This window comes from Zonotrichia leucophrys, chromosome 26, assembly GCF_028769735.1.
Source record: "Zonotrichia leucophrys gambelii isolate GWCS_2022_RI chromosome 26, RI_Zleu_2.0, whole genome shotgun sequence".
Classification (NCBI taxonomy): Eukaryota; Metazoa; Chordata; class Aves; order Passeriformes; family Passerellidae; genus Zonotrichia; species Zonotrichia leucophrys.
The window spans coordinates 7,042,789-7,063,464 of NC_088195.1; the positions used below are offsets into that span (position 1 = coordinate 7,042,789).

A 20,676-nucleotide genomic window follows, 5' to 3' on the forward strand; every position below is an offset into this window, starting at 1 on the left:
TTGTCTTCTCTCTCCCTTTACTCTTTTTTGAGTTTTGAGTCATTTTCCCTCCTTTCTCCTGGCTGTTTTCTGTGAAAAGCAGTAGCAAATCTCTCCCAGGCTGTTCATCTCACACCTCCCATATTGTTCCCTCCCACCCTTTCTGTGCAGCCAAACTCTTTTGACTCAAACATTGTGGGTTAATGCAGACACCTCCACAGCCCAGGAGGCAGGGGGAACGTGGACCCCTCTGGGAGCAAGGAGGGGACAGCTACAGGCCACCATGTGGGTGCTGTTGCTGCCACAGGGCACTTTGCCACCACTGAAGTTCAGCTGTGGATAGATCTGAGGAGGGGTTGGCTCAATGGATTATCCCTCATCCAGCTTTGGTCCTTCTGGAAATGCCAGTCCCTCCTCCAGGGCTGAAGCAGTGGTGGAAAAATTTGAGTAGATTTGGATTCTTTTCTTATCAGCATCCCTTGTTCACCAGACTCCCACTGGAAGCAGATCCTGTGGCCCTGCCCTGCCCCAGCAGGGTCGTGCTCCACAGAGGGGACGTCAGCAGCGAGTAAAGGGACTGCAGCCAATTCCCACAGAGACTGGGGGTGCAGAGGGGAGAAGGACCTTGGGTGGGTGAGATTTATGGGTGACTTTTAGCAATGTTGGGAGTGTGCAGCACAGGCATTGGGCAGCCAGGAGTCCCTTCTCCCACTGCTGCAGCCAGCTCTATTTAGCTCAGAGGGATGAGGAGGGCAGCAAGAAAGAGAGGAGATGAAAGGCTCAGCCACCCACATTTTGTGGGGGCCTTGATGTATTTCCAGGCTCCTGGCTCAGACAGCACTGGGAACAACCAGAGCAGAGCAGAAAAACAATGGCAAGGACAGGAGAAAATCTTCCCCTTAGTCCTCATCACAGTAGAGGGGTCCTGAACACCCTCCCAACCTTCCCATGGCGTAGATGGTGCTGTGCTGCTGCTGAGCCCTTGGGAACAGCAATTCCCCACAGACTTCAGACCATACTCCCCTCCCAGGCATCACCAGGTGCCCTGGGGCCAGCGCTGAGCCTCTCACTCGAGGGTGAGGCTTTGGCTCACCCCAAATCTGCCCAGTGCAGTGACTCCTGTGCTCCCACTCTGCCGTGTCCTGTGCCTGCTCTGGCCAGTGCCAGCATCTCCTGGACAGGGCACAGGGAAGAGCCTCAGGTCTCATGGAGCACCACTATCAGTGGTACATGAGGATGCTGCAAGCCCAGGTTGGTGAGGATGAGAGAGGACCCCAGGCCGAGGCCGTGCAGCACCTTGCCTTCAGATCAGTGCTGCTGTTCGCCCAGCTCTCACTCCCACTTGCATCTTATTTCTGCTGCTTTTCTGGAACTGACCCTTTGGCCTTATCCTTGCTAAGGTAACCAGGAACCTGGCAACTGGGATGCTCATAAATTAAAGGGCATGTGAAATAAAGGGCATTGCTTCATTAAAAATAGCATGAAGTGTATTTTTCCACTCTGTGCTCTCCAGACCTGTCCCTGAGGGGGAGCCCTCACTAAAAGTGGATGTTGTCACCCACCTCCATCCCCTGTGGGGTCACAAACACAGTCCGTGCTCTGTAGGACTGAAATAAGGGCCTGGAAAGGGCACAGCCTGCAGCATGACAGAGTCCTGGAGACCAGCTCACAGCCTGCTTCCAGACCCCGTCCCTGACAGAATCCCACTGGCAAGGCCAGTGCCCAGGTACAGGGACAGCCCCAGCAGTGCCTGGGCTGGGTATGAGCATGCTGGGGAAAACACGCTCTGCCCTTGCCAGCTGGGACTGCAGCCTCTGCTCGGGGGCATTGCCTCCAGCACCAACCACCTCGAAAATCCATCCCGAGCAGCAGTGAGATAAAATTAATCCGACAATGCCCTCTGATGGTGGAAACAAACAACCCTCGTGTGAGCGGTGCACCTGGCATCACTGAGCCTCATGGGACCAGTAACACTCCCTGGACTTCATGTTGGGCTGTAGGTGCCTGGGGACAGATGGGGACAAAGCAGAGGGGCTGCAGGAGAGATGCAGAGACAGGCTTGGTTAACGACAGGCACTGCCCAGCTTTGCTCTCCACGGCACCAAGGGTGGGATGGGCTCTGATCTGTGGGTTCCAGGCTGGATTTGCATCTACACTGGCAATTCCAGGGCCAGCCAGGACACAGGCAGGACGTGAGCCTGGCCCCATGACAGAGCTGCCACGCAGCTGGGAGAGCTCCTACCCTCGTGCCCAGGCTGAGGGGGGAGGCAGTGCTGGTGGAGAGACCACCCCACGCCGCTGGCCCCAGGTAACCTTGTGTTCCATGGGTCCTTCTGGGCTCTGGTGACACCCACAGTATCTCCCTGGTGTTCCATGGGTCCTTCTGGGCTCTGGTGACCCCCACAGTGTCTGCCTTGTGTTCCATGGGTGCCTCTGGGCTCTGGTAACACCCACAGTGTCTCCTTTGTGTTCCATGGGTCCCTCTGGGCTCTGGTGACACCCAGTGTGTGCCCCGAGCTGGCCCAGAACTCAAGTGATAACTCACCCTGCAAATGAGGCACCAACTCACAGGGGTGAGTCTCCTCCTCTGGGTAAAACACCAACATGTCCTGTCACCCTGGGGAGGTGACAGCTCCTGGCTGGATCATTGCCTCACTGGTGTGGATAAAAAAATCTGTGCTTCAATAAAGAAGCATTAAGATCTGCAACATTGATGTGGCATTTCTTTTTCCCCAGCCAGAATCATTCCCCTGCTCCAGAAGGAAATCTTTCTGAATTCTCTTTCTCTTTGTTGGGCTCCTTCTGGTTCAGGAATCTCTCTATGTGCTAGTCCTTCCTTTCCAAGCTCAAAACCCATCTCCTCTACCTTGGTTGTGTGGGATCCTACATGACTCCAAGAGCAACCCTGGCAGCTCTCTACATCTGCCCACCCAAGCCAACCCCACAATGAGCAGGACAGAGGCGTTTGGTGGCTTTTATTAGGAGCAAAGCCCCTCAGCTGGGTTTGTTTTACTGTCACAGCTAATGGCAGGTTCAGAGAGGGCCATGCCATGGCAGGCTGAGGTGCAGCCCCCAGAGCACTGCCAGGGAGGGACATGCAGCAGGCAGCAGAGACCATGGCCAGGGGCACAGCACCGGCCCCACCACGCCTGGCACCTGCAGGATCCACCTGGGAAAAGGAACGAGATCCGAGTCCTGCAAGGGCACCAAGAGAGCCCTGGTCAGGGATGGGTGGGAAACATGTCCCTGCCACAGCTCTAATGCAAGACAAACCCAGCCACATTTACAGCCCTCCCTCCACCTCACCGAGGGACAGGTTCATCACCCCACCCATGCATCTCCAGCCATGGGACAAGGAAGAGCTGAGCTGGGACTCCATCATCAGGGCTAATCCAGGACACTCAGCCCACTCCAGCCCCCTGAAGGGATCCACCTCCCCTCCATCCTGGTGCCCCAACCCAGACCTACCTTGCTCTTTGTCTTGTCCTCCAATCTGTCCTCACTTGGGCACTGTAGGAGAGCACAGGAGACAAAAACCCCTTGAACTCCCCTTGTCTAACTCCCCTTTTGACTCCCAAAAGTGCTGTGTGCTCACCTCAATGTGCACCAGCACATCTCAACCCTGCACACCCCATCCCTGCACACACCTGCTCCAAGCAATCCCACACCCCACCCTCACTGCCTGCTCCTGCCAGTGTCCCCAAGGTCCCAGCCTGGGGCACTCCCAGGTGTTTGTGTCCCCAGCACAGTGCCCAGCTCACCCTCCTTGGCCAGTTGGGCTGATCCCCCAGGGGGCAGCAGGGCGGGGGGGGATTCTGCCCCTGTGCCCCACTCAGGTGAGGCCCCAGCTGCAGAGCTGCCCCAGCCCTGGGGCCCAGCACAGGAAGGAGCTGGAGCTGCTGGAGAGAGCCCAGAGGAGGCCACGGAGCTGCTCCAGGCCTGGAGCCCCTCTGGGAGAGCTGGGGGTGTTCACCTGGAACAGAGAGGGCTCTGGGGGGACCTCAGAGCCCCTTTCAGTGCTAAAGGGGCTCCAGGAGAGCTGGAGAGGGACTGGGGACAAGGCATGGTGGGACAGGACAAGGGGGAATGGCTTCCCACTGCCAGAGGACAGAGTTGGATGGGATACTGGGAATTGCTCCCTGTCAGGGTGGGGAGGCCCTTGTCCAAGCTACCCAGAGAAGCTGTGGCTGCCCCTGGATTCCTGGAAATGTTCAGGGCCAGGCTGGACAGGGCTTGGAGCAATCTGGGATGGTGGAAGGTGCCCTGCCCATGGCAGGGGGTGGGACTGGGTGAGCTTTAGGTCCCTTCCCAGCCAGAGCATTGCTCTGTTGAGGGTCCCTGCCCAGCTGCACTCAGGATGTGCCTGTGGGGCCACAGGACTGGGGCCAGCTGGGTCAGTGCTCCTGGAGGGTGCAGAGCAGCCCCCATAGAGCTGAGCACTGACCCTGTGCCGCACACCCTGTGTCAGACCAACAGCTCTGGAACTTCCACAGGGCCTGGGGTGCTGGGGCTGCCAGATTGGAGCTCTGCCTGTGTGGGAAGTGGGACAGAGCGTGTGTGGGGGCAAGAGTGTGCTTGGAAGCCACAGGAGAGGAAATACAAGAGTTCAAGGACACCTGGCCAGCACAGGAACACACAGAGGGGATGTGGGCAGTGGTCCTCCCATGGGCCAAGCAGGGGAGCAAGACGGGGCAGGTCTGCTCTGGATGCTCTGCTGAGGCAGGGAAATGTGAGTGGGAAATGTGGGCAGGATGCCAAGACATAAATCAAAGCAGCCCAGATGCAGGGGAGGAGGGTCACACACACCCCTCACCACTCTTTGGACAAGAGCAAGGGCAGCCAGTGCTGGGCTTGGCCTCCAGCAGCTCCTCTGGCTCTGCCATTTCTGATTTCCTCCCCATTTTTTTCCCCACGAATAAGGAAAGGTGATTTCAAGATGCTTCAAGACCATAAACCCAAGCAGCCCAAAGGTGCAGCTCCCCAGGGCTGCCCAAAGTCCTTAGACTCCCTCACAACCAGTATCAACTCAAAACAGGGACAAACCACAGCCCTGGGAAAGTGAGGCCTGGGAAAGGCAGGCCAGGGCTCCTGCTTCTCCTTCCCTAAGGAACTCTCACCTTTGACATCCAGTCTGCAGTCTACTGAGGCTTCCCCCAGGGGGTTCACAGCCTTGCAGGTGTAGACACCCCCATCGAAAGGGCCAGGCTTGCGGATCTCCAGGGAGCACACACCCTGATCAATCAGTGCTATGTATTTGGGATCTTCCCGGATCTCCATCTGATTTTTCAACCATATTATTTTGGGCTGAAAGTTTAAAGCAGGGAGAGAAATGAGAAATCAAATTGTCCCCAAAATACAGCCACTTCTGTCTGCCTTTGCCTTGGCCCTACCTGAAGCTTGTGGCCACGGTGGGATTCACAGTCAGAAGTATTTTGAAGGTCCAAATCTCCCACTTGTGAGCCCTAACCACTGCTCCACCCTTCCTCCCCCAGCACAGAGGAAACAGGACATGGCTTGATTTAAGACCAGTCTCCCATCTCCATGCAGAAACACCCCAAATGTACTCCAGTTTGACTCAGAGGGCAGCTTCAGCTCCTTAACCTCACCCAACCCTAATCCAACAGCACCAACCATCCCCCAGGTGGTCTCCCACCTCCAGCCACCTTGCAGAAACCCCCCAGGTGTCCCCAGGAGAGGTTACAGTGTCCCTGGAGAAGGCACCGACCTGGGGGAAGCCCCGCACGGAGCAGAAGAGGTGGGTGCTGTAGCCCCGCGTGGTCGTTCGGTCTGTCAGGGGCTGCGTGAACTTTGGGGGCTCCATCATGTCCCGCTGGGGGATCTTCTCTGGCTGGTAAGTGGTTTCTAAGGAAGGAATTAATTCTAGCTGACACCTCAGGCTCCCAGGCTGACCGACACAGGAATTCAGCACAAGGTGCCCAAACCCATTTCTGTTCCCTCTTGTAGGAAGCAAGATGTCAGCTGGCCTGACCCAAGGACCTGGCCCTCAGCTCAGAGCAGCCCTGTTTCCTCATCCAATCATGAGATGGCAGTGCCCAGGCCCTGCAAGGGACAGGGGGGATGCCAATCCCACTGTGACACATCCTGTGTGCAGCAATGAGACCCAGGCCGGGCACACTCTGCATCTCCCACTCCATCCCCAAATCTCAACCACAGAAATAAGAGTTGGAGGGAAGCTCTGCAGATGGCAGAGACCCTAGGTCACTCTGTGCTACCAGGGAGCAGGATGGAAACAGATGGAAGGAGAGTAGGGCTGATTGGAGATTTGGCCCTGAGCCGTGGACAAAAAGCCAGGGCTGCTCTGACTCTTCCCAGCTCCTGTTTCCATCTCATCCCAGGGATGTCCATGCCTTGGTTCTTCCAGGGGGCTGAGCATGGCATAAGCTCTCCCCAGAGGAGAAATGAGGTGCAGAGAGGGGACAGGGTACCTCTGGACCTTGGGGGTGCTCAGCCTCAACCCTGCTGGTCTTGTCCTGGGGACCAGCCCAGGAACATCAACACAACTCCAAGGAAGTCCCATGGGCCCATTGGTCAGGACCCCTCTTGGACAGCCCCCTCCCCAGCCCCTCAGCCAGGAACATGTCCCCACTTGTCTTCTCGATGTGGGCCACTCCAGAGGCCACCGCAGCACTGTCGCTGAGCCCGCAGATGTTCTCGGAGAACACTCGGAAGGAGTAGGTGTTGCCAATGATGAGGTCGGAGATGGTGCAGCTGGTGCGGGTGCAGCGCTCCAGCACTGTGAACCATTTCTGGGAGGAAAAAAGGAGGGAAAAAGAGAGCAGTGAGGAAAGACAGGCTGTGACAAGGATGGAGAAGGTGTGGGGTGGGGCAGGGAGTGCTGCAGTCCCTCTCCCATCAGGGCATCACCACCAACAGGAGTGCCCAGGCTTACCCCACTCTTCTTGTCTGACTTCTGCACCCTGTAGCCCTTGATCTCAGCATTCCCATTGTCTGCAGGGGGGGTCCACTCCAGGGCCACATTGAAGCCCCACACATCCACCAGCTTCAGGTTCTGGGGAGGGCCAGGTGGCTCTGCAAACACAAACACCCTCAGGGTGACATCCCAGTTTGCTCCCCCCACATTCTGTACCTTGGCCATCCCTTGACCTTGCTTTTAATCTCTTCTCACCTTGGTGCAGCACACAAGGGATGAGAAGCTGAGGGGCAAGGCTGGCAGAAACTCTGCATTCCCACCCAGAGAAGTTCACATGCATGATCCTGTTGAGGATCCCACTGGAACAGGGACTCCAGAGTCCTTTGCCTTGTTGCCATCGCATCACATCCCACCCAGAACAAGACCTACCCAACCAAGGAGGAGAAAAGAGCTCCAGAGTGACCCTGCAGAGTGCCACCCTCAGCTTACCAACCACCTGGATGTCCAGGGTAGCCTTGTCCTCGGCGCCGTTGATGCGCACGGTGAGCTCGTACTTGCCCGAGTCGGCGCGCTGGGCCTGGCGGATGTAGAAGATGGTGTCCCGGGCCGTGGTGCGGATGTTGATGCGGCTGCTGTCCAGGGGCTGCCCTCCCTTGCTCCAGCTCACCTCGGGCTGCGGCTTTCCCTGCAGACACAGGCGGGTCAGCAGCCCCTCGGGCATGGGTCCTGCTGGGAAGGACGAGCGGCAGAGCCACCGCGCTGTGTCCGGGCAGCAGCAGCCCGAGGGCCACTTCTCCCGTCCAGCAGGAAAGAAGCTGCAGCTGATTCCTGTCAGACTCACTAAGGGGAAGCCATCAGGCTCCAGGGATGAGGTGGGAGCATGCTGGCTCCCCAAGGTCCTCATGGAGTAAGCCCAGCTGTACTTGCCAGGGCACAGCTGTGTTGAGCCCAGGCTCCAGCTTAGCACCAGGGCTTGAACTAAGCATACAGGGAAAATTCATATCTGGAGCATGGCCAGCTGAGTTCAAACTGTCTGTGAGACATGGCATGGACAAGCCCCTCAGTTCAGGGGCCTCTCACTCCCTCCGCTTGCCCAAAATGTTTCAGAGCCTGCTGCCATGCTGGAGGTGCTCTGGTGATGTTCCAGACATGATGAGAGAGATAGCTGAGGAGACGACCTCCAACCTAACCCACCAGTGTCAGCATTGCTCCACCTGGGCCTGCCCTCCCCCAAAGGCAGCTGGTCTCCTCCAGGGACCCCAGTGCTGTGCTATGGGGTCCCAAGGCATGTGGCCAGGAGCACAAGCTGAACTGGACTTATTGGCTGAGGCAGCAGAAACAGCCAGTCCATGTCCAGATGTGTTTGGGGCTGTCCCACTGCAACATCATCAACAAAGATGTAGCAGGGGAAAAATGGAACCTGGGCAGGAAGAGGAGAGAGATTCCCAGCCCATCACCCACCCTTGGCCCATAAGACACAATGACCAGGCCAAGCCAGAGCACAGTTGGACACATAAACTAACCTGCAGGAGCTAATCTGGAGTGAAATGCCCAGCAGATTAAAGCCCAAATCTCCCCGGTACCTGAAAGGGGATCATGATGTTCACAGCATCCCCCACACGCCTGATGTAAGTCTCCCGCAGGTGCCGAGGCATGCGGATCTTCGGGAGCTCTGGGGACAGAATTCCCATTGTGAGACCAGGAATTCCCATTCCTCAGCTGGCTGGCCCTCTCCACACACATCCCTGCTTGGCCACCAAGAAAATCCACCTCAACACAGGCACCTTCTCCCTCTCCTCCCTCTGCTCCCCTGAAGGCTGTGCTGGCCTGTCCCATTCCTGTACCCCAGAGTGACAGCCATCCCTGGGATCCCCGGTCACCAACCCAAGGGCAGCATTCTGATGGACCATTCTCCCCTCTTCATGACTTCCTGGCCATGGACACAGCCTGGCCTCAACCAGAAGAGCCACAGCACAACTTATACTGCAACAAGGCAGGGAACAGCATCTCCCAGTTGGGAAATATTTCCCCCCTGACTTTCCAGAGGCATACAGCCCAACTTTCAGCAAGGACAAGGCTCAATCTCCACCTTCCTGTGCAGTCCAGGCCTCTGAAACACCAAGGAGGTGCCTGGTCATACCAGAGTTGTGAAAGGCAAACATCTCCAGGGAAACACAACAAAGACAAGCAAAATGCCCATTGGAGAATGCTCATGGAGCGTGTCCCCTTCCCAGGGCGGAACAGGAGCTGAACAACTCTGCTGGCTCAGTGATAGCCAGGGATCCCTCTGGAGCCCCTCAGGAGGAGCTGGGAGTCTCTGCCTGGGTTAAATGTGCACGAGCTACACCCTGGGGAGGGGGCCCGGGCAGAATAAACCAGGCCTGAGCCAAACAGCTGTGAGGGCTGGGGAGCAGGGACAGGCCCTCGCTGACAGCTGAGACCGTCCCTGCTCTGCTCTGCTGCCATTCCTGCAGGGATCCATCCCCCTGCTGCCACTTGGGCTCATCAGTCTCAGCCGGGGAGGGAAACCCGACCTCGGGCAGGAATGTTAATTCATGGATGTTTTCCCCAGATCCCCAGCGCTTCTCTCAGAGGGACTGGGCTGGCCAAGGTCAGTGGCCACAGTGACAAAATGCCATGCTGGGAAGGCCTTTTTTCCTGCCCTTGTTCCCGGGAAAATGTGACTCCCATACTGATCCTTCATCTGGTTTCTCCTTGTCTCTTTCCACCTCCCAAGCCCACTCATCCCACCTGTTGTTAAGCTCCGTGCTGTCCCATTGCTGCTATTTAAAATCCCCTGGGGTGCTATAAATGAACTGGTGAGATGCACAAAATGCAGGCTGAGAGAAAATGTGAGGGTCAGGAGACAACAGAGGGAAGGGAAGGGAAGGGAAGGGAAGGGAAGGGAAGGGAAGGGAAGGGAAGGGAAGGGAAGGGAAGGGAAGGGAAGGGAAGGGAAGGGAAGGGAAGGGAAGGGAAGGGAAGGGAAGGGAAGGGAAGGAAGGGAAGGGAAGGGAAGGGAAGGGAAGGGAAGGGAAGGGAAGGGAAGGGAAGGGAAGGGAAGGGAAAGGGAAGGGAAGGGAAGGGAAGGGAAGGGAAGGGAAGGGAAGGGAAGGGAAGGGAAGGGAAGGGAAGGGAAGGGAAGGGCCCAGTAGATCAAGTTGTATGGGGGGGTCTCTCAGCTTTTTGGGTTTTACACCTGTACATGTGCCTGGAACAAAGCTCAGGCAGCAGGTACAGGGTGTGGAAAGCATGAGCTGTACATTGACCATCTCATGCCAGTCCCTCACACCCCAGTTTTCCCAGTCCTATGAGGTCTGGTGGGATGGTTTTGATATCAGAGGGGAGCAGGCACAGCCACCACCCTGAAGCCAAATTCACCTCCTCCAAGCACACTGAGAAATTGGACTCTGCAGGACCCTTTCCATGGGTTGATAGTCTTCTCCAAGCCTTTTCTTATGAAAAGCTGGTGGTTCCAGGAATAACTTTTCTTAGTATTTCTATTTTTAAGCAGCTGAAAAATCTGATGTGCTGAATAACAAGAAAACTTGAGCATTAATAATTCCTTCTAGAGGGAAAATGATTCTGTATTTGCTATTTGCTGAGTGCAAACAGGCCCTGCCCTCCTGCATCAGCCTCTGCACATTGGCAGCACCCCGAGAGGAATGTGAGTCTTGCTAAGCATGGGAGCAACTCATTCATTAGCGAGTTCAGCATGATTAAAGTTCCCATGCTCCAGACAACCAACTCTTGACTTCCCTGAGCTAAATAAACAAAGCTGTCCAATGTGTGCCGTGGCAAATTCGGGATGTGACACTGCCAAGGGGAGGAGACATGCTCAGGGGAGGTGAATTCTGAGCTCTTGCCATTAAATGGGAAAATGTGGCTCTGCCTTTTGAGTCCTTCACCCCCAAAATTTCAACATCAGCAAGATTGGAGAGGTCAGCAGCCACTGAGAATAACATCTGTCAAAGGCTGGATGGGACCCCTGAGAGGCTGCTCATGCTCAGATGGGCCGGACAGAGCTTTGGCACAGAAATGGTGCCCTCAGGGGCAGTACTCACGGAGGATCTCCCTGATGAGCACGGGCTGCTCCAGCGTGGCCGGGGCGCTGCTCCCGCTGGCGCTGACGGCCACCACCCGCACGTGGATCTTGTCCCCAGAGCTGAGCTCTGGCACCGTGCAGCGGGTGGAGAGGAAAGGCTCCTGGTTCACAGCTTTCCAGTCTGAACCTGCAACAGAGCCAGCACAGCACTTTGGATGTGCCGTGGACAGACAGACACACCCTGAGCAGCAGGATCGAGGCCCAGAAGGTGAGACCCAGGGGCAAAGAATCCTTTCCTTGGAAATGGGGAAGGATTTGGGGCACCAGCAGAAAAAAGGAGCTTTGGCAGGGAGGTTGGCCACCCCTGCCAAGGAGTGTGGGGTATGAAGTGCTGGCAGGAGCTCAGCACTGGAGCACGAGGACATTTGCAAGCAAGAAAAGGCATCGGGCCAGCGAACACGTCCCTGCTGACCAGGTGCATTTCTGAAACGAAAGATCCTTGGAGCTGCCTGCCAGCCACTCTGCTGTTCTCACTGCCCCAGGACAGCACTGGGGCTCACCATGGCCTCCACAAACCCCTCACACTGAGCAGGGTTTGCTCAGGACCTGCCCCTGGCCAGATGGACCTCTCCAAGTGTTCTTCCCGCTGGTAAGGGATGTCTCAAACTCAACCCAGAGTCCAGCCCTCCACCAGCCCCAGCTAACCTAGCTTTGCCTCTCAATATGTTTCTCACTTGGAAAATAAACTGCCCCAGTATCCCAGGGAGTGGGTGTCCCAGGTGGGCAATGACAGTGACCCACAAATGCCAGGGTGTGCCAAGCCCCCATGTGCACCTTCAGAACAGGAAAGTTTTCTTGTCAATGCCACTGGAGCAGCCAAATCCCATCAGATCCTCTTTCCCTTCACCACTGACATTGCCCAAATCAGCCCTCACTCAAATCTCACCATATTTTAGCCAACCAGAGTCTTGTACCCACCCAAATACAGCAGTCCCGTGGCCCCTGGGTGATGACAGAGGGACTGGAGTTCTCCTGTCCTGCAGCAGACCCAAAGCAAGCCAGGACAGCATACAGACTGGGCCCTTTGGGTGGCTGTCAGACAGATCCCTCCAGGAATGTCTGCATCTTTCCTTGTCCCATGCAAGGACTTCCTCACGTATCCCACCCAGTCGTGGCAACCTCTCCACCTGCAGCCCAACAGCGGGAGCCTCCCACAGCCAAGAATGTGTCCATCATGTGTGCCACAAGCTAAACAGCTGAGGATCAAGTTCCCTGAGGTCCATGGGCCACCTGGGCCTCCCAAACCACTCCAGCCCAGCCTCCCCTTGCTGATCCTCCTATCCATACAGACCCTTCACTCTCACCCCAAAGCCCAGCAGGGCTTCAAGAGAGTGACCAAAACACAAATCTTATCCACTCACCTCGTTCCACCTCCCAGCAGTACAACTGGAGAGCCATGGACAATTGCTGGACAACTGCTGCCACCTCCCAGCCCACCTCCATCCACCACAGCCACTTTCCTTCCAGACATTATCAAGTCTGCTGATACATGTCCAGGACCCTTCCCTTCCTCATCCTCCCATTTTATCCCCATTCCTTCCATGCTTCATTTTTGGGCAAACATGGAAGGGTTGAACTTTTTCCTCCTGTTTTCTTGAAATGCCATCCCAGCCCTGGGTCTCTGCAGCTCTGGAGTTCATCAGAGACCATCCCCAGAAGGTGTGCTGGTCTCTGCTCCCCCTAAAGCTGGACACAGCCGTGACTCTAAACCTGCTCCAAGCCCCTGCTAAAGCCATCACTTCTGTCTGACAGGCAATGGGATTCCCTGTTCCTTCATGGAAAAGAAATAACCATTCAAAATTGATCCATTTGGGCAAAGAAAGGGAATTGTTGCTGGGGGAAATACTCTGCTGGGATCCACCCAGCTCCATCCCATCCCACAACCATGCACCACCTCTCCATGCTCATGAGGCAGGAAAGACCAAACCTACTTCCATCTTTGCAGATCTCCACCACATATCCATCCAGGCCTACCCGGCCTGTCTGCTCCGGGGCTTTCCAGGTCAGCGTGAATGAGTTTTCACTCACTTCTTCCACAGCCAAGGACAAGGGGCAGCTGGGTGGCTCTGTAACAAACCCACAGTGGTGATGGTAGGGCTCGAGTGCTGGGGCTCTCGGAGGGCAATCACTCAGCCTCCAGGTCTGTCTTCAGTCCACCTAATCCCCAGCCCTCTCCCACTGCAAAAATATCCTTGATGACTTCATCCCCCCATCCCTTCTCCCCGGCACATGCCCCCTCCCCGCCTTGCTTATGTCCCCTCCCCACTCCACTGTTCCCCACTCACCTTCCTTTGGTTTCTCCACTTTAGGTTCAGGGGCTGGGGGTTCAGCTGGGGGAGCTGGGGAACCTTCTGCAGGCGCTGGAGCCGCTTCTGCTCCAGCTTCTGTGGGGATGGGAGCAGATTCATCTGTGGGAGCTGGGGGCTGCTCCGGGGGATGCTCGGGGGCTGGGGGCTCTGCAGCAGCTGCTGCTGGGGCTTCTTGCTTTGGGGCTGCTTCTTCCTTTGGAGGTGCTTCTTCCTTGGGGGCTGCTCCCTCCTTGGGGGCTGCTCCTTCCTTGGGGGCTGGCGCTGCCTTTTTCTTGGCCGCGGCCGGAGCCGGTTTTTTGGCTGCCGGTGCAGTTTTGCCGGTCATGGCTGCAGAGCGTAGGCGCTGGGCAAGGGGATGCTCTGGGGTCTCTGCTCCGGGGTGTCTGCTCTGTTTTGGGGTTCCTGCTCCAGATGAAAGTTCTCTCCTCCGGATCTGGGGTCTGGACTCTGAGGTTGGGGTCCCGGCTCAGGACCAGGTGTCTCCACTCTGGGCCAGTGGTCTCTGCTCCGGCTGTGCTGGGAGGGGAACCAGGTCACTGAGCCAGAACAGGGGCTGGGTGACTTTTATAGGCTTTGGCTGGCACTTGTCACCTCCCTGCAAACCAATCTGCCTGCACAGGCGGGGCTGCCAGGAATAGCCACCCGGGACCTGCACATTCAGCAGTCCCAGCTGCCCCCTCCTATGGGCTGGCAGCACATGGGCCCGGCCCCCCCCAGCAGCCCCCTTGGGCTCACTGGGACTGGGCAGGCCAGGGCCAGGTCACCTTTCTTTAGGGACATGGCTCGTGTCCCCAGCATCAGCACCCTCTGGCTAAGGGCTTCCCCACCCCTGCCACCTCCTCAGTCACCTATTGCCTCCCAGTCCCCACAGACTTGCCCTGCACCCCCTCATCCCCCTTGCCTTCCTCAGCCCCTGAATTAACACCAGAACCACCCCCAAGCCCTCCCTGTTAATCCTGCAATTCCCCCCTCAGATCCTCACAGTCCCTGTAGCCCCAGACCCCTCTGGTTCCCCTGCCCTTCTTCAGCCTTATCCCCAATCCCACTGCCCTGAAAGAGGTTGGAAGACAACCTTTGAGTCACCTGGACCAACCCAGCTGCCCACACCCCTAACCCACATTTCTGGGGAAGATAAATCACTCACCAGCCCCATGCCATGTTCTCCAGCCTTTGTTCTGCTCAGTCAGCCATCCTTGTTCACGGAGCATGGAGACAAGGGGCGTTATGTCACCCCAGAACTCGTGACCAGCCACCCTACCATTACCCCCAAACTCAGATTCACCCCAAGTCCCCCCAGTGACCCAGGAAAGCCCCATTAATTCTATGGGTCATAAACCACTCACCCTCTCCTTGCTCCTGCTCCCTGATTTGCCCTCATGCTGTGTATGACACTACTAGAAGTGTCTCTGTATCGCTAACCTTCCTGCAATTAGGGTTGAGAGAGTGTTTTCCCCATTTTCCAGCTAATTCCCATCTCCAGGGATGCTGCTCTGAAGTGGCCAAGCAAGCCTGGCTCTCCTGGGTGCTGGTCCATGGGCTCACCAGCTCTGTGGTCCCCAGGAAACATCTCCAGACATGGACATGAGGGTCAAGAGGCATCTCCAAGACAGCCAAAGTGTGAGGCACATTCTCTGCCAGGGCCAGACAATCCCAGCTTTGCTAACAAGGGGCTGATTTTCCAAGCTGAGGGAGCTGTGGTCACTCAGGAATGGGAGGGAGAGAAATAAGAGCAAAGCCCCATTGGCCAGGCTGGTTTTTAAATGCATGGTGACCCAAAGAAGAGCCTGAGGGGTGCACCCCAGCTGGAGCAGCATGACCCTCTTGCTTCAGGAGGGATTTTGTTTTTGTCTCCTGGTTATTTGGCAGCAGGGCAAAGCCAGGATACCATGAGATAAGGTTGGTGCCTCAGGGAGGATCTGTTTGCCCCAAACTGTGTGATAACCCAGATGTTCCTTGATTATTTCCCCAGTGAGGAGAATTTGAGTAATAAAAGTTCTGCAGTACCCAAAGTTCCTTTGGAATGCCTGAGGGATGAGATCCTTGAGGCAGGAGAGGGTGATATGGGGCTCCCAGGCATTTCTGGTGCCTGCATGAATGGATCCTGGCAGTTCCTTTTCTGCCCAGAGCACCTTGGAGTGGTTCAGAATTGCCAAGAGGGTCATGAACCAGAAAATTCCCTGCAGCTGCTCCAGCCAGAGGACAAGTCCTGCTGCCCAGCAGGGAGAGGGAGGGCTGGAGAAGATCATCCATCCATCCTGCTCCAGCTGTCTTGGGCTCCCAGGGGCCAAGTGGAGAAGCTCTGGTTTCTCCACACCTTGGCCCACCAGGATTTCATTGTGCCTTGGATGGCCTTGGCCCCCTCCTTGACTCCTCTGCTTGACCCCTCCACATGGGCCATGCCTTGATGACTCTTTCCATCAGCTCGCAGGTGGCCAATTGCAGACTCCCCCAAACATCTGCTCAGGCATCTTCCCTGTGTCTTTCTCAACCATGATGTCTAATCTGAACAAAAAAAACCCACTTCATCGCAAAAAAAAAAGGGTTTATTTTGATTATATGTTAAGAGAAGCAATTTTAAAAGCTCAGAAAGAAAAATAAATCAATACCAAAACTCCAATTCATAAGGAAATGAGCACACAGATTTCTCTCTGATTTCAGTTTGGGGGAGTGCAGCTGAAAATTACATACTTGCCCCAGGAAAAATAAAGAACATCAATGCAATAATTTCACTTGAAGTTCTCGATTTGAAAGAAGCTTGGGTCTGTCGACCTGCTCCATGATGTTTGGATGCTTCTGCTCTGTTGACTCAGCGGGTGACTAATAGGTTATGAGCAGATGAATCAACATGGTTTATCACCCACTCTTATCTGGGCCACGTTACTGGAGTTTATTGGCATGTTGTTTATTCACATGTTGGGCAAGTGCTGGGTGCTGGGCAAACCCAGCAGGGAAACACTGAGGAGCTGCTGCTGTTGATGGCAAAGGTCCCAATTCCAAGTCAAAGCGTTTCCCACAGGCTCCAGAGGTGGGATTGACCTTTCCTTGCCCACCACCGTGGCTTCACTTGTGGATTCTCAATGGGGATGGAGAAACTGCTGCCAGGAGGTGACTTCACCTCAGGACAGAGGGGACTGTCCCAGGCCCCTGTATTCAGTGAGGAAGCTCAAATTAATCTGGTGATGGAAATGAAAATCACATGGAGGGGGCTGTTCCGGCAGGCAGCTGGGAGGGTTGAATATTAAAAATTTAGTCATAATTTAAATATCAGCACATTTTTGCCTGAAACTCGAAGTATTTCAGGATTTAGCTGAAATACAGGTTATCCGTGTTTTCCAGTGAGAAAAAAAAAATCTCTTCCTACAAAAACTGGTACTTTTATAACTTGGCTTTGACCCACATTTCCAGCCCACCAAGTCACTGATATATTTCCTTACTTATTTTCCAAGTGAGTATAGGTCTAAATACAGGAAATATCATTTATGCCAGAAAGGATCAGATCCTCCTCATGCCACTGTTATTCCAAATACCCCTGATGATGCAGCACAATGGTCGATCATTTTCCAGCAGGAAAATGTTTGTTTGACAGGATCCCATTGCAAAGAGGTGAATTTGTTCCCCCAAAACATCAGATGGGCCCATCCAGCCAGAGTCCCAGTTCAGGAGAACAGAATTCCATTGCAGATGGGATGGGGGAGGTCCCCACCATGACAGCTGATGTGCTGGTGCAGAGAGAGAGGACATGCCTCTGACAGCTGGAGCAAACCATGGAGGCTCCCAGAGATTAGGACATCCCCTAAAGAAGGCTCCAGGATTGGGCAGGAGGAGGTGAGACCTTCCCATGGCACATCGTAAAGCAAAGGGAAGATGCCAAAGGCCTGGAATAAACAAGGAGTTCCCTGAGTCTGTCACATCTTCTGTGCTCACCCTCTCCTGTCCCTGTCCCCATTAACATCTCTGGAGATTCTGGTGGGCTCTTTGCACCCCAGCAAGACTGTGAAAGCAGCAGTGGATGTCACACCTGGGCCACCACAGGCTCTGGGCACGGCGTCATCAGGTCCCTGGCACTGCCATGGGTTTGGCCAGGGCAGAGGACAGAGCACCAGGGCATCAGTGTGGGTGTCAGCAAGGAGAGCCAGCCACAGCCTGGATCAGGGGATACCTGGGACTGACAGGGTCCCCACTGCCAACCCCAGTGAGATAAATTCAGAGTCACCCAACAGGACAGAGGAGAACCATGCCCACCTCCCTTTGGCCACATCCAACCCTGCACACATCGTGTGGACTGTGAGTCCATGGGAGACATCACAGAAGGCCAGAAAAATGCCCAAATCCGAATTTCAGCAGAAAGGAGGTGTCCAAGCCCCATCAGGGAGGCTGTTGCTGGTGGTTACTGGAGCTGATTCCTGTGTGGGTGTGTGCCCTCCCTTCAACAGCTGTACCTGCCTTTGCCTGTCCCCTTCCAGGGTTAATTCAGATCTCCAGAAAACTAGGGAGCTCATCTGGAAAGCACACAGCGGCCAACCACAAATGCCAGCAGGTTGTTTAGGTAGGCAGGCTCAGTGCCCTACTCACCACCTCCCAAATCCCACATCCCTGCTCAGCATTTCCAGCCTGCTGTCACTGCGATATTCACAGAGCACTGAGTCAAGCAGTCGGGGCAGGCAGCAGGTGGGCTGGGACCAGGCTGGATTTCCATTTGTCTGTCACACACAAGTGGACACTTACTTCATCCCAAAGCAATGACTGCAGGCCGGGGCTCCAGCCCTGAGCTGGGACACGGCCCCAGTTCCCCTCCCAAAGCCCCCCAGGACAGGGCCTGTCTCCTTGTCACCCTGGGAAAATATTTTTAAGCAAGTATTGCTTTGAAATATCCTTGTCTGGTCCAGAAAAGTCAACCAGGTAACAAAGAGACATCAGCAGGAGCATCTCTGAGGTGCTGAGAGGCGTTTCTTGCCTGATGGACATCCCTTGGTTGGCCAGGCCTCTAACAGCCCCTGGCTCCAGAGCTGTCCCTGTCACTGGGTGCAGCCCAGCTCACCCCAGCAGCACTCAGCAGCACCAGTTTGATTCACTGACTCTCCAGTAACCCTTTCTTCAGGGAAAACGTTGTTCAGCCCTGACACAAGCTGCCCAGGGCAGTGGTGGAGCCCCCAGCCCTGAGAGATTTCAAAAGCCATGTGGATGTGGTAGCTGTGGACAGGGGTTAGTGGTGGCCTTGGCAGTGCTGGGTTCAGGGTTGGACTCGATGACCTTAAGGGTCTTTCCAACCTAACTGATTGTCTAATTCCATGATCAGTCAGGGTGCACTCACCTCCAGGTGCCCAGCATCAGCTCATGGAGCAGCAGGGTGGGTGCCCAGACCTGCACTGGCCCTGCTGGGATCAGGAGCTGCTGGATGCAGGCAGGGGATGCAAACACCCAGAACAAGCTTTTGGGCTGCTATTTTGGGGCTGTAATGGGATCATTCTCCTCCAATATGGATGAGGTAGAAAAATAAGAAAACTCATGCAGAGATGTCCTGATTTTGCCCCGTGACTCGCTGGGAGCTGAGCCAGGGAGCTCCGTGTTCCCTCCAGCCTGAGACAGCACTGCAGTGGAAAAACCATCACAGAGAGGCATCAGCTGCTGCCCACAGCCAAAATGGTTTCCCCTAAAGAAGGCCAGGGCCACCTGTGGGGCCACCACAATTACAGTCACTGCAGGAGGGGACAGCAGAGCCGAGCAGGAGCTGCACGCAGGGCCAGCTGGGGCTGAGCATGCCAGGCCAGCAGGAGCCCTCACGCACCTTGGCACCACAGCTGTCACCTGCAGGGCCAGCCCTGGGGCAGTGCCAGCCCTGGGGCAGTGCCAGCCCTGGGACACTGCTCTGCCTGGGGTGGGTTTTTTCCAGCCCTGCTTTACCTCTGGACCTGCCAGCAGGAGCTCACCTCGGACAGGGAGCCTGCAGGGACAGGGCTGTGTCAGCCCCTGTCTCTTCAGCCTGTGCAGAGTCACCTCTACCAAGGCTTGGGGACGGCAGCTGGAGATGCCAATAAGGCTCTGTCACCACCTGTCCGGGCTGGCCCTGCCCTGAGTCACAGAGAAACTGCAATTAGTAGCTCAGGTTTTCCTCCTTCATTAAAACTAGGAGCTCAGGAAGGCCTGAATTGTTTCAAAGCCCCTTTGCTGGTTTATTCTGAGCATTTGCACCCAGGGACCAGAGCCACAGCTGCTGCTTCTCTCCCCTGAGCTGGGAGGCTCTGCAGGAGAAGGGGGAGGGAGCAGCTCAGCCCCAGGCTCCCCCAGCACCAAGGGTGAATTTCAATATGGATTGGGACCAGCAAGGAACTCAGTGTTTGCTCTGCACAGGACAGGCACCACTCTCAGAGCCTGCTCTGCTCCTCTCCTGGCTGCAGCCCCAGGCAGGTGCAGGCACTGCTGCTCCCCAAGAGGGTGCCCAGCCCTGCCCTAAGGACTGAGAGAGACTGAAACCCCTGCCAGGGTGCACAGTGACATTGGCCACAAACAGCCCAGACACTCATTTGACCTTCAGCATCCCCTTCATCATGTCCCTGCTGCTCCATCAAGGACTTAAGGCCACCTTGAGTGTCTTCAAGGTCACTGCTCCTACCCAGTCCCTCCTGTAGGACCAACACTGGTGTTTCCACTTCCCCTCCCAGCTCTTCCCATATTTCCTCACATCCAACACCTCCTTTCCTTGCCTTGCATGCTTTCACTGGCACCCTCACCTTCCCTGTGCTCTTCCCATTCCCTCCTCCCCCCTGCTCCCTTCCACCCACTCCTGGTCCCTGCAGGACTCTGCCATGCTCCATCCTGAGCATCCCTGTTCAGCTGAGAGCAGCAGGACCAGCAGGATGTGCTGCAGCCGGACCTGCCCCAGCCCTGGGGACACTGGAGCTACTGGGACCAGCCAAGCTCCAGATGGGGCACTGATATGCCAGGGCAGTCCTTGAGGCCAGTGTGGTGGTGCCACAAGGGCTGCCTGCACCTTGCTGTGCCCAGGGTGTTTGGGAAGGGCTGTCCCTTCCCAGGGTTCTTGGAAGCAAATGGGATCTGCTCCCTTGTTGGGACAGCATGTCCTGGCCCAAACCACAACCCTCCCTAACCCAATGACCTTTATTTGAGAACTTCCCTACTGTTTCCCCCTCCTGGGAAGGTTTGCTGGGTTGGAGGGACTATGAGAGGGTTTGGAGCACCCCCAAATCCCAGTGACTTCCGGCAGGTCCTAATGAACTGGGAATGCACACCAGTTTGGGCTGTCCAACAGGGCCCAGCTGCATCCTTTCCCCGCTGCCACCAGGGAGCATCGTGGGGACGTTCAATCCTGCTGTCCCTGGGCTAGGGGACGCCAAAATCCTGCAGACAGTGAAATCCCCCCAGCCAAGCTTTGG

The 20,676-nt window shown here is 55.8% G+C and overlaps 1 protein-coding gene across 1 annotated transcript; it reads right to left on the minus strand.

The window, feature by feature from the left end:
• Window positions 1–3,478: 3,478 nt before the first annotated feature.
• Window positions 3,479–13,610, minus strand: MYBPH (myosin binding protein H). The gene is made up of 10 exons (XM_064732825.1): window positions 13,262–13,610; window positions 12,908–13,042; window positions 10,936–11,103; window positions 8,455–8,543; window positions 7,361–7,556; window positions 6,890–7,029; window positions 6,587–6,746; window positions 5,705–5,841; window positions 5,097–5,283; window positions 3,479–3,489 (listed from the first exon to the last, which is right to left on the minus strand). Exons 1-10 carry the CDS (start codon window positions 13,608–13,610, stop codon window positions 3,479–3,481), a joined length of 1,572 nt encoding a protein of 523 aa, XP_064588895.1.
• Between the last annotated feature and the right edge of the window lie 7,066 nt (window positions 13,611–20,676).

Coding starts and splice junctions, on each gene's coding strand:
- MYBPH (XM_064732825.1), bottom strand. CDS start 13,610: ATGACCGGCAAAACTGCACCGGCAGCCAAAAAACCGGCTCCGGCCGCG. Junction 11,104..12,907: donor GGAGATCTGCAAAGATGGAA/GTAGGTTTGGTC, acceptor GCTCTGTTGCAG/GTTCAGACTGGAAAGCTGTG. Junction 5,842..6,586: donor GGCCCACATCGAGAAGACAA/GTGGGGACATGT, acceptor TTCCTTCCTTAG/AAACCACTTACCAGCCAGAG.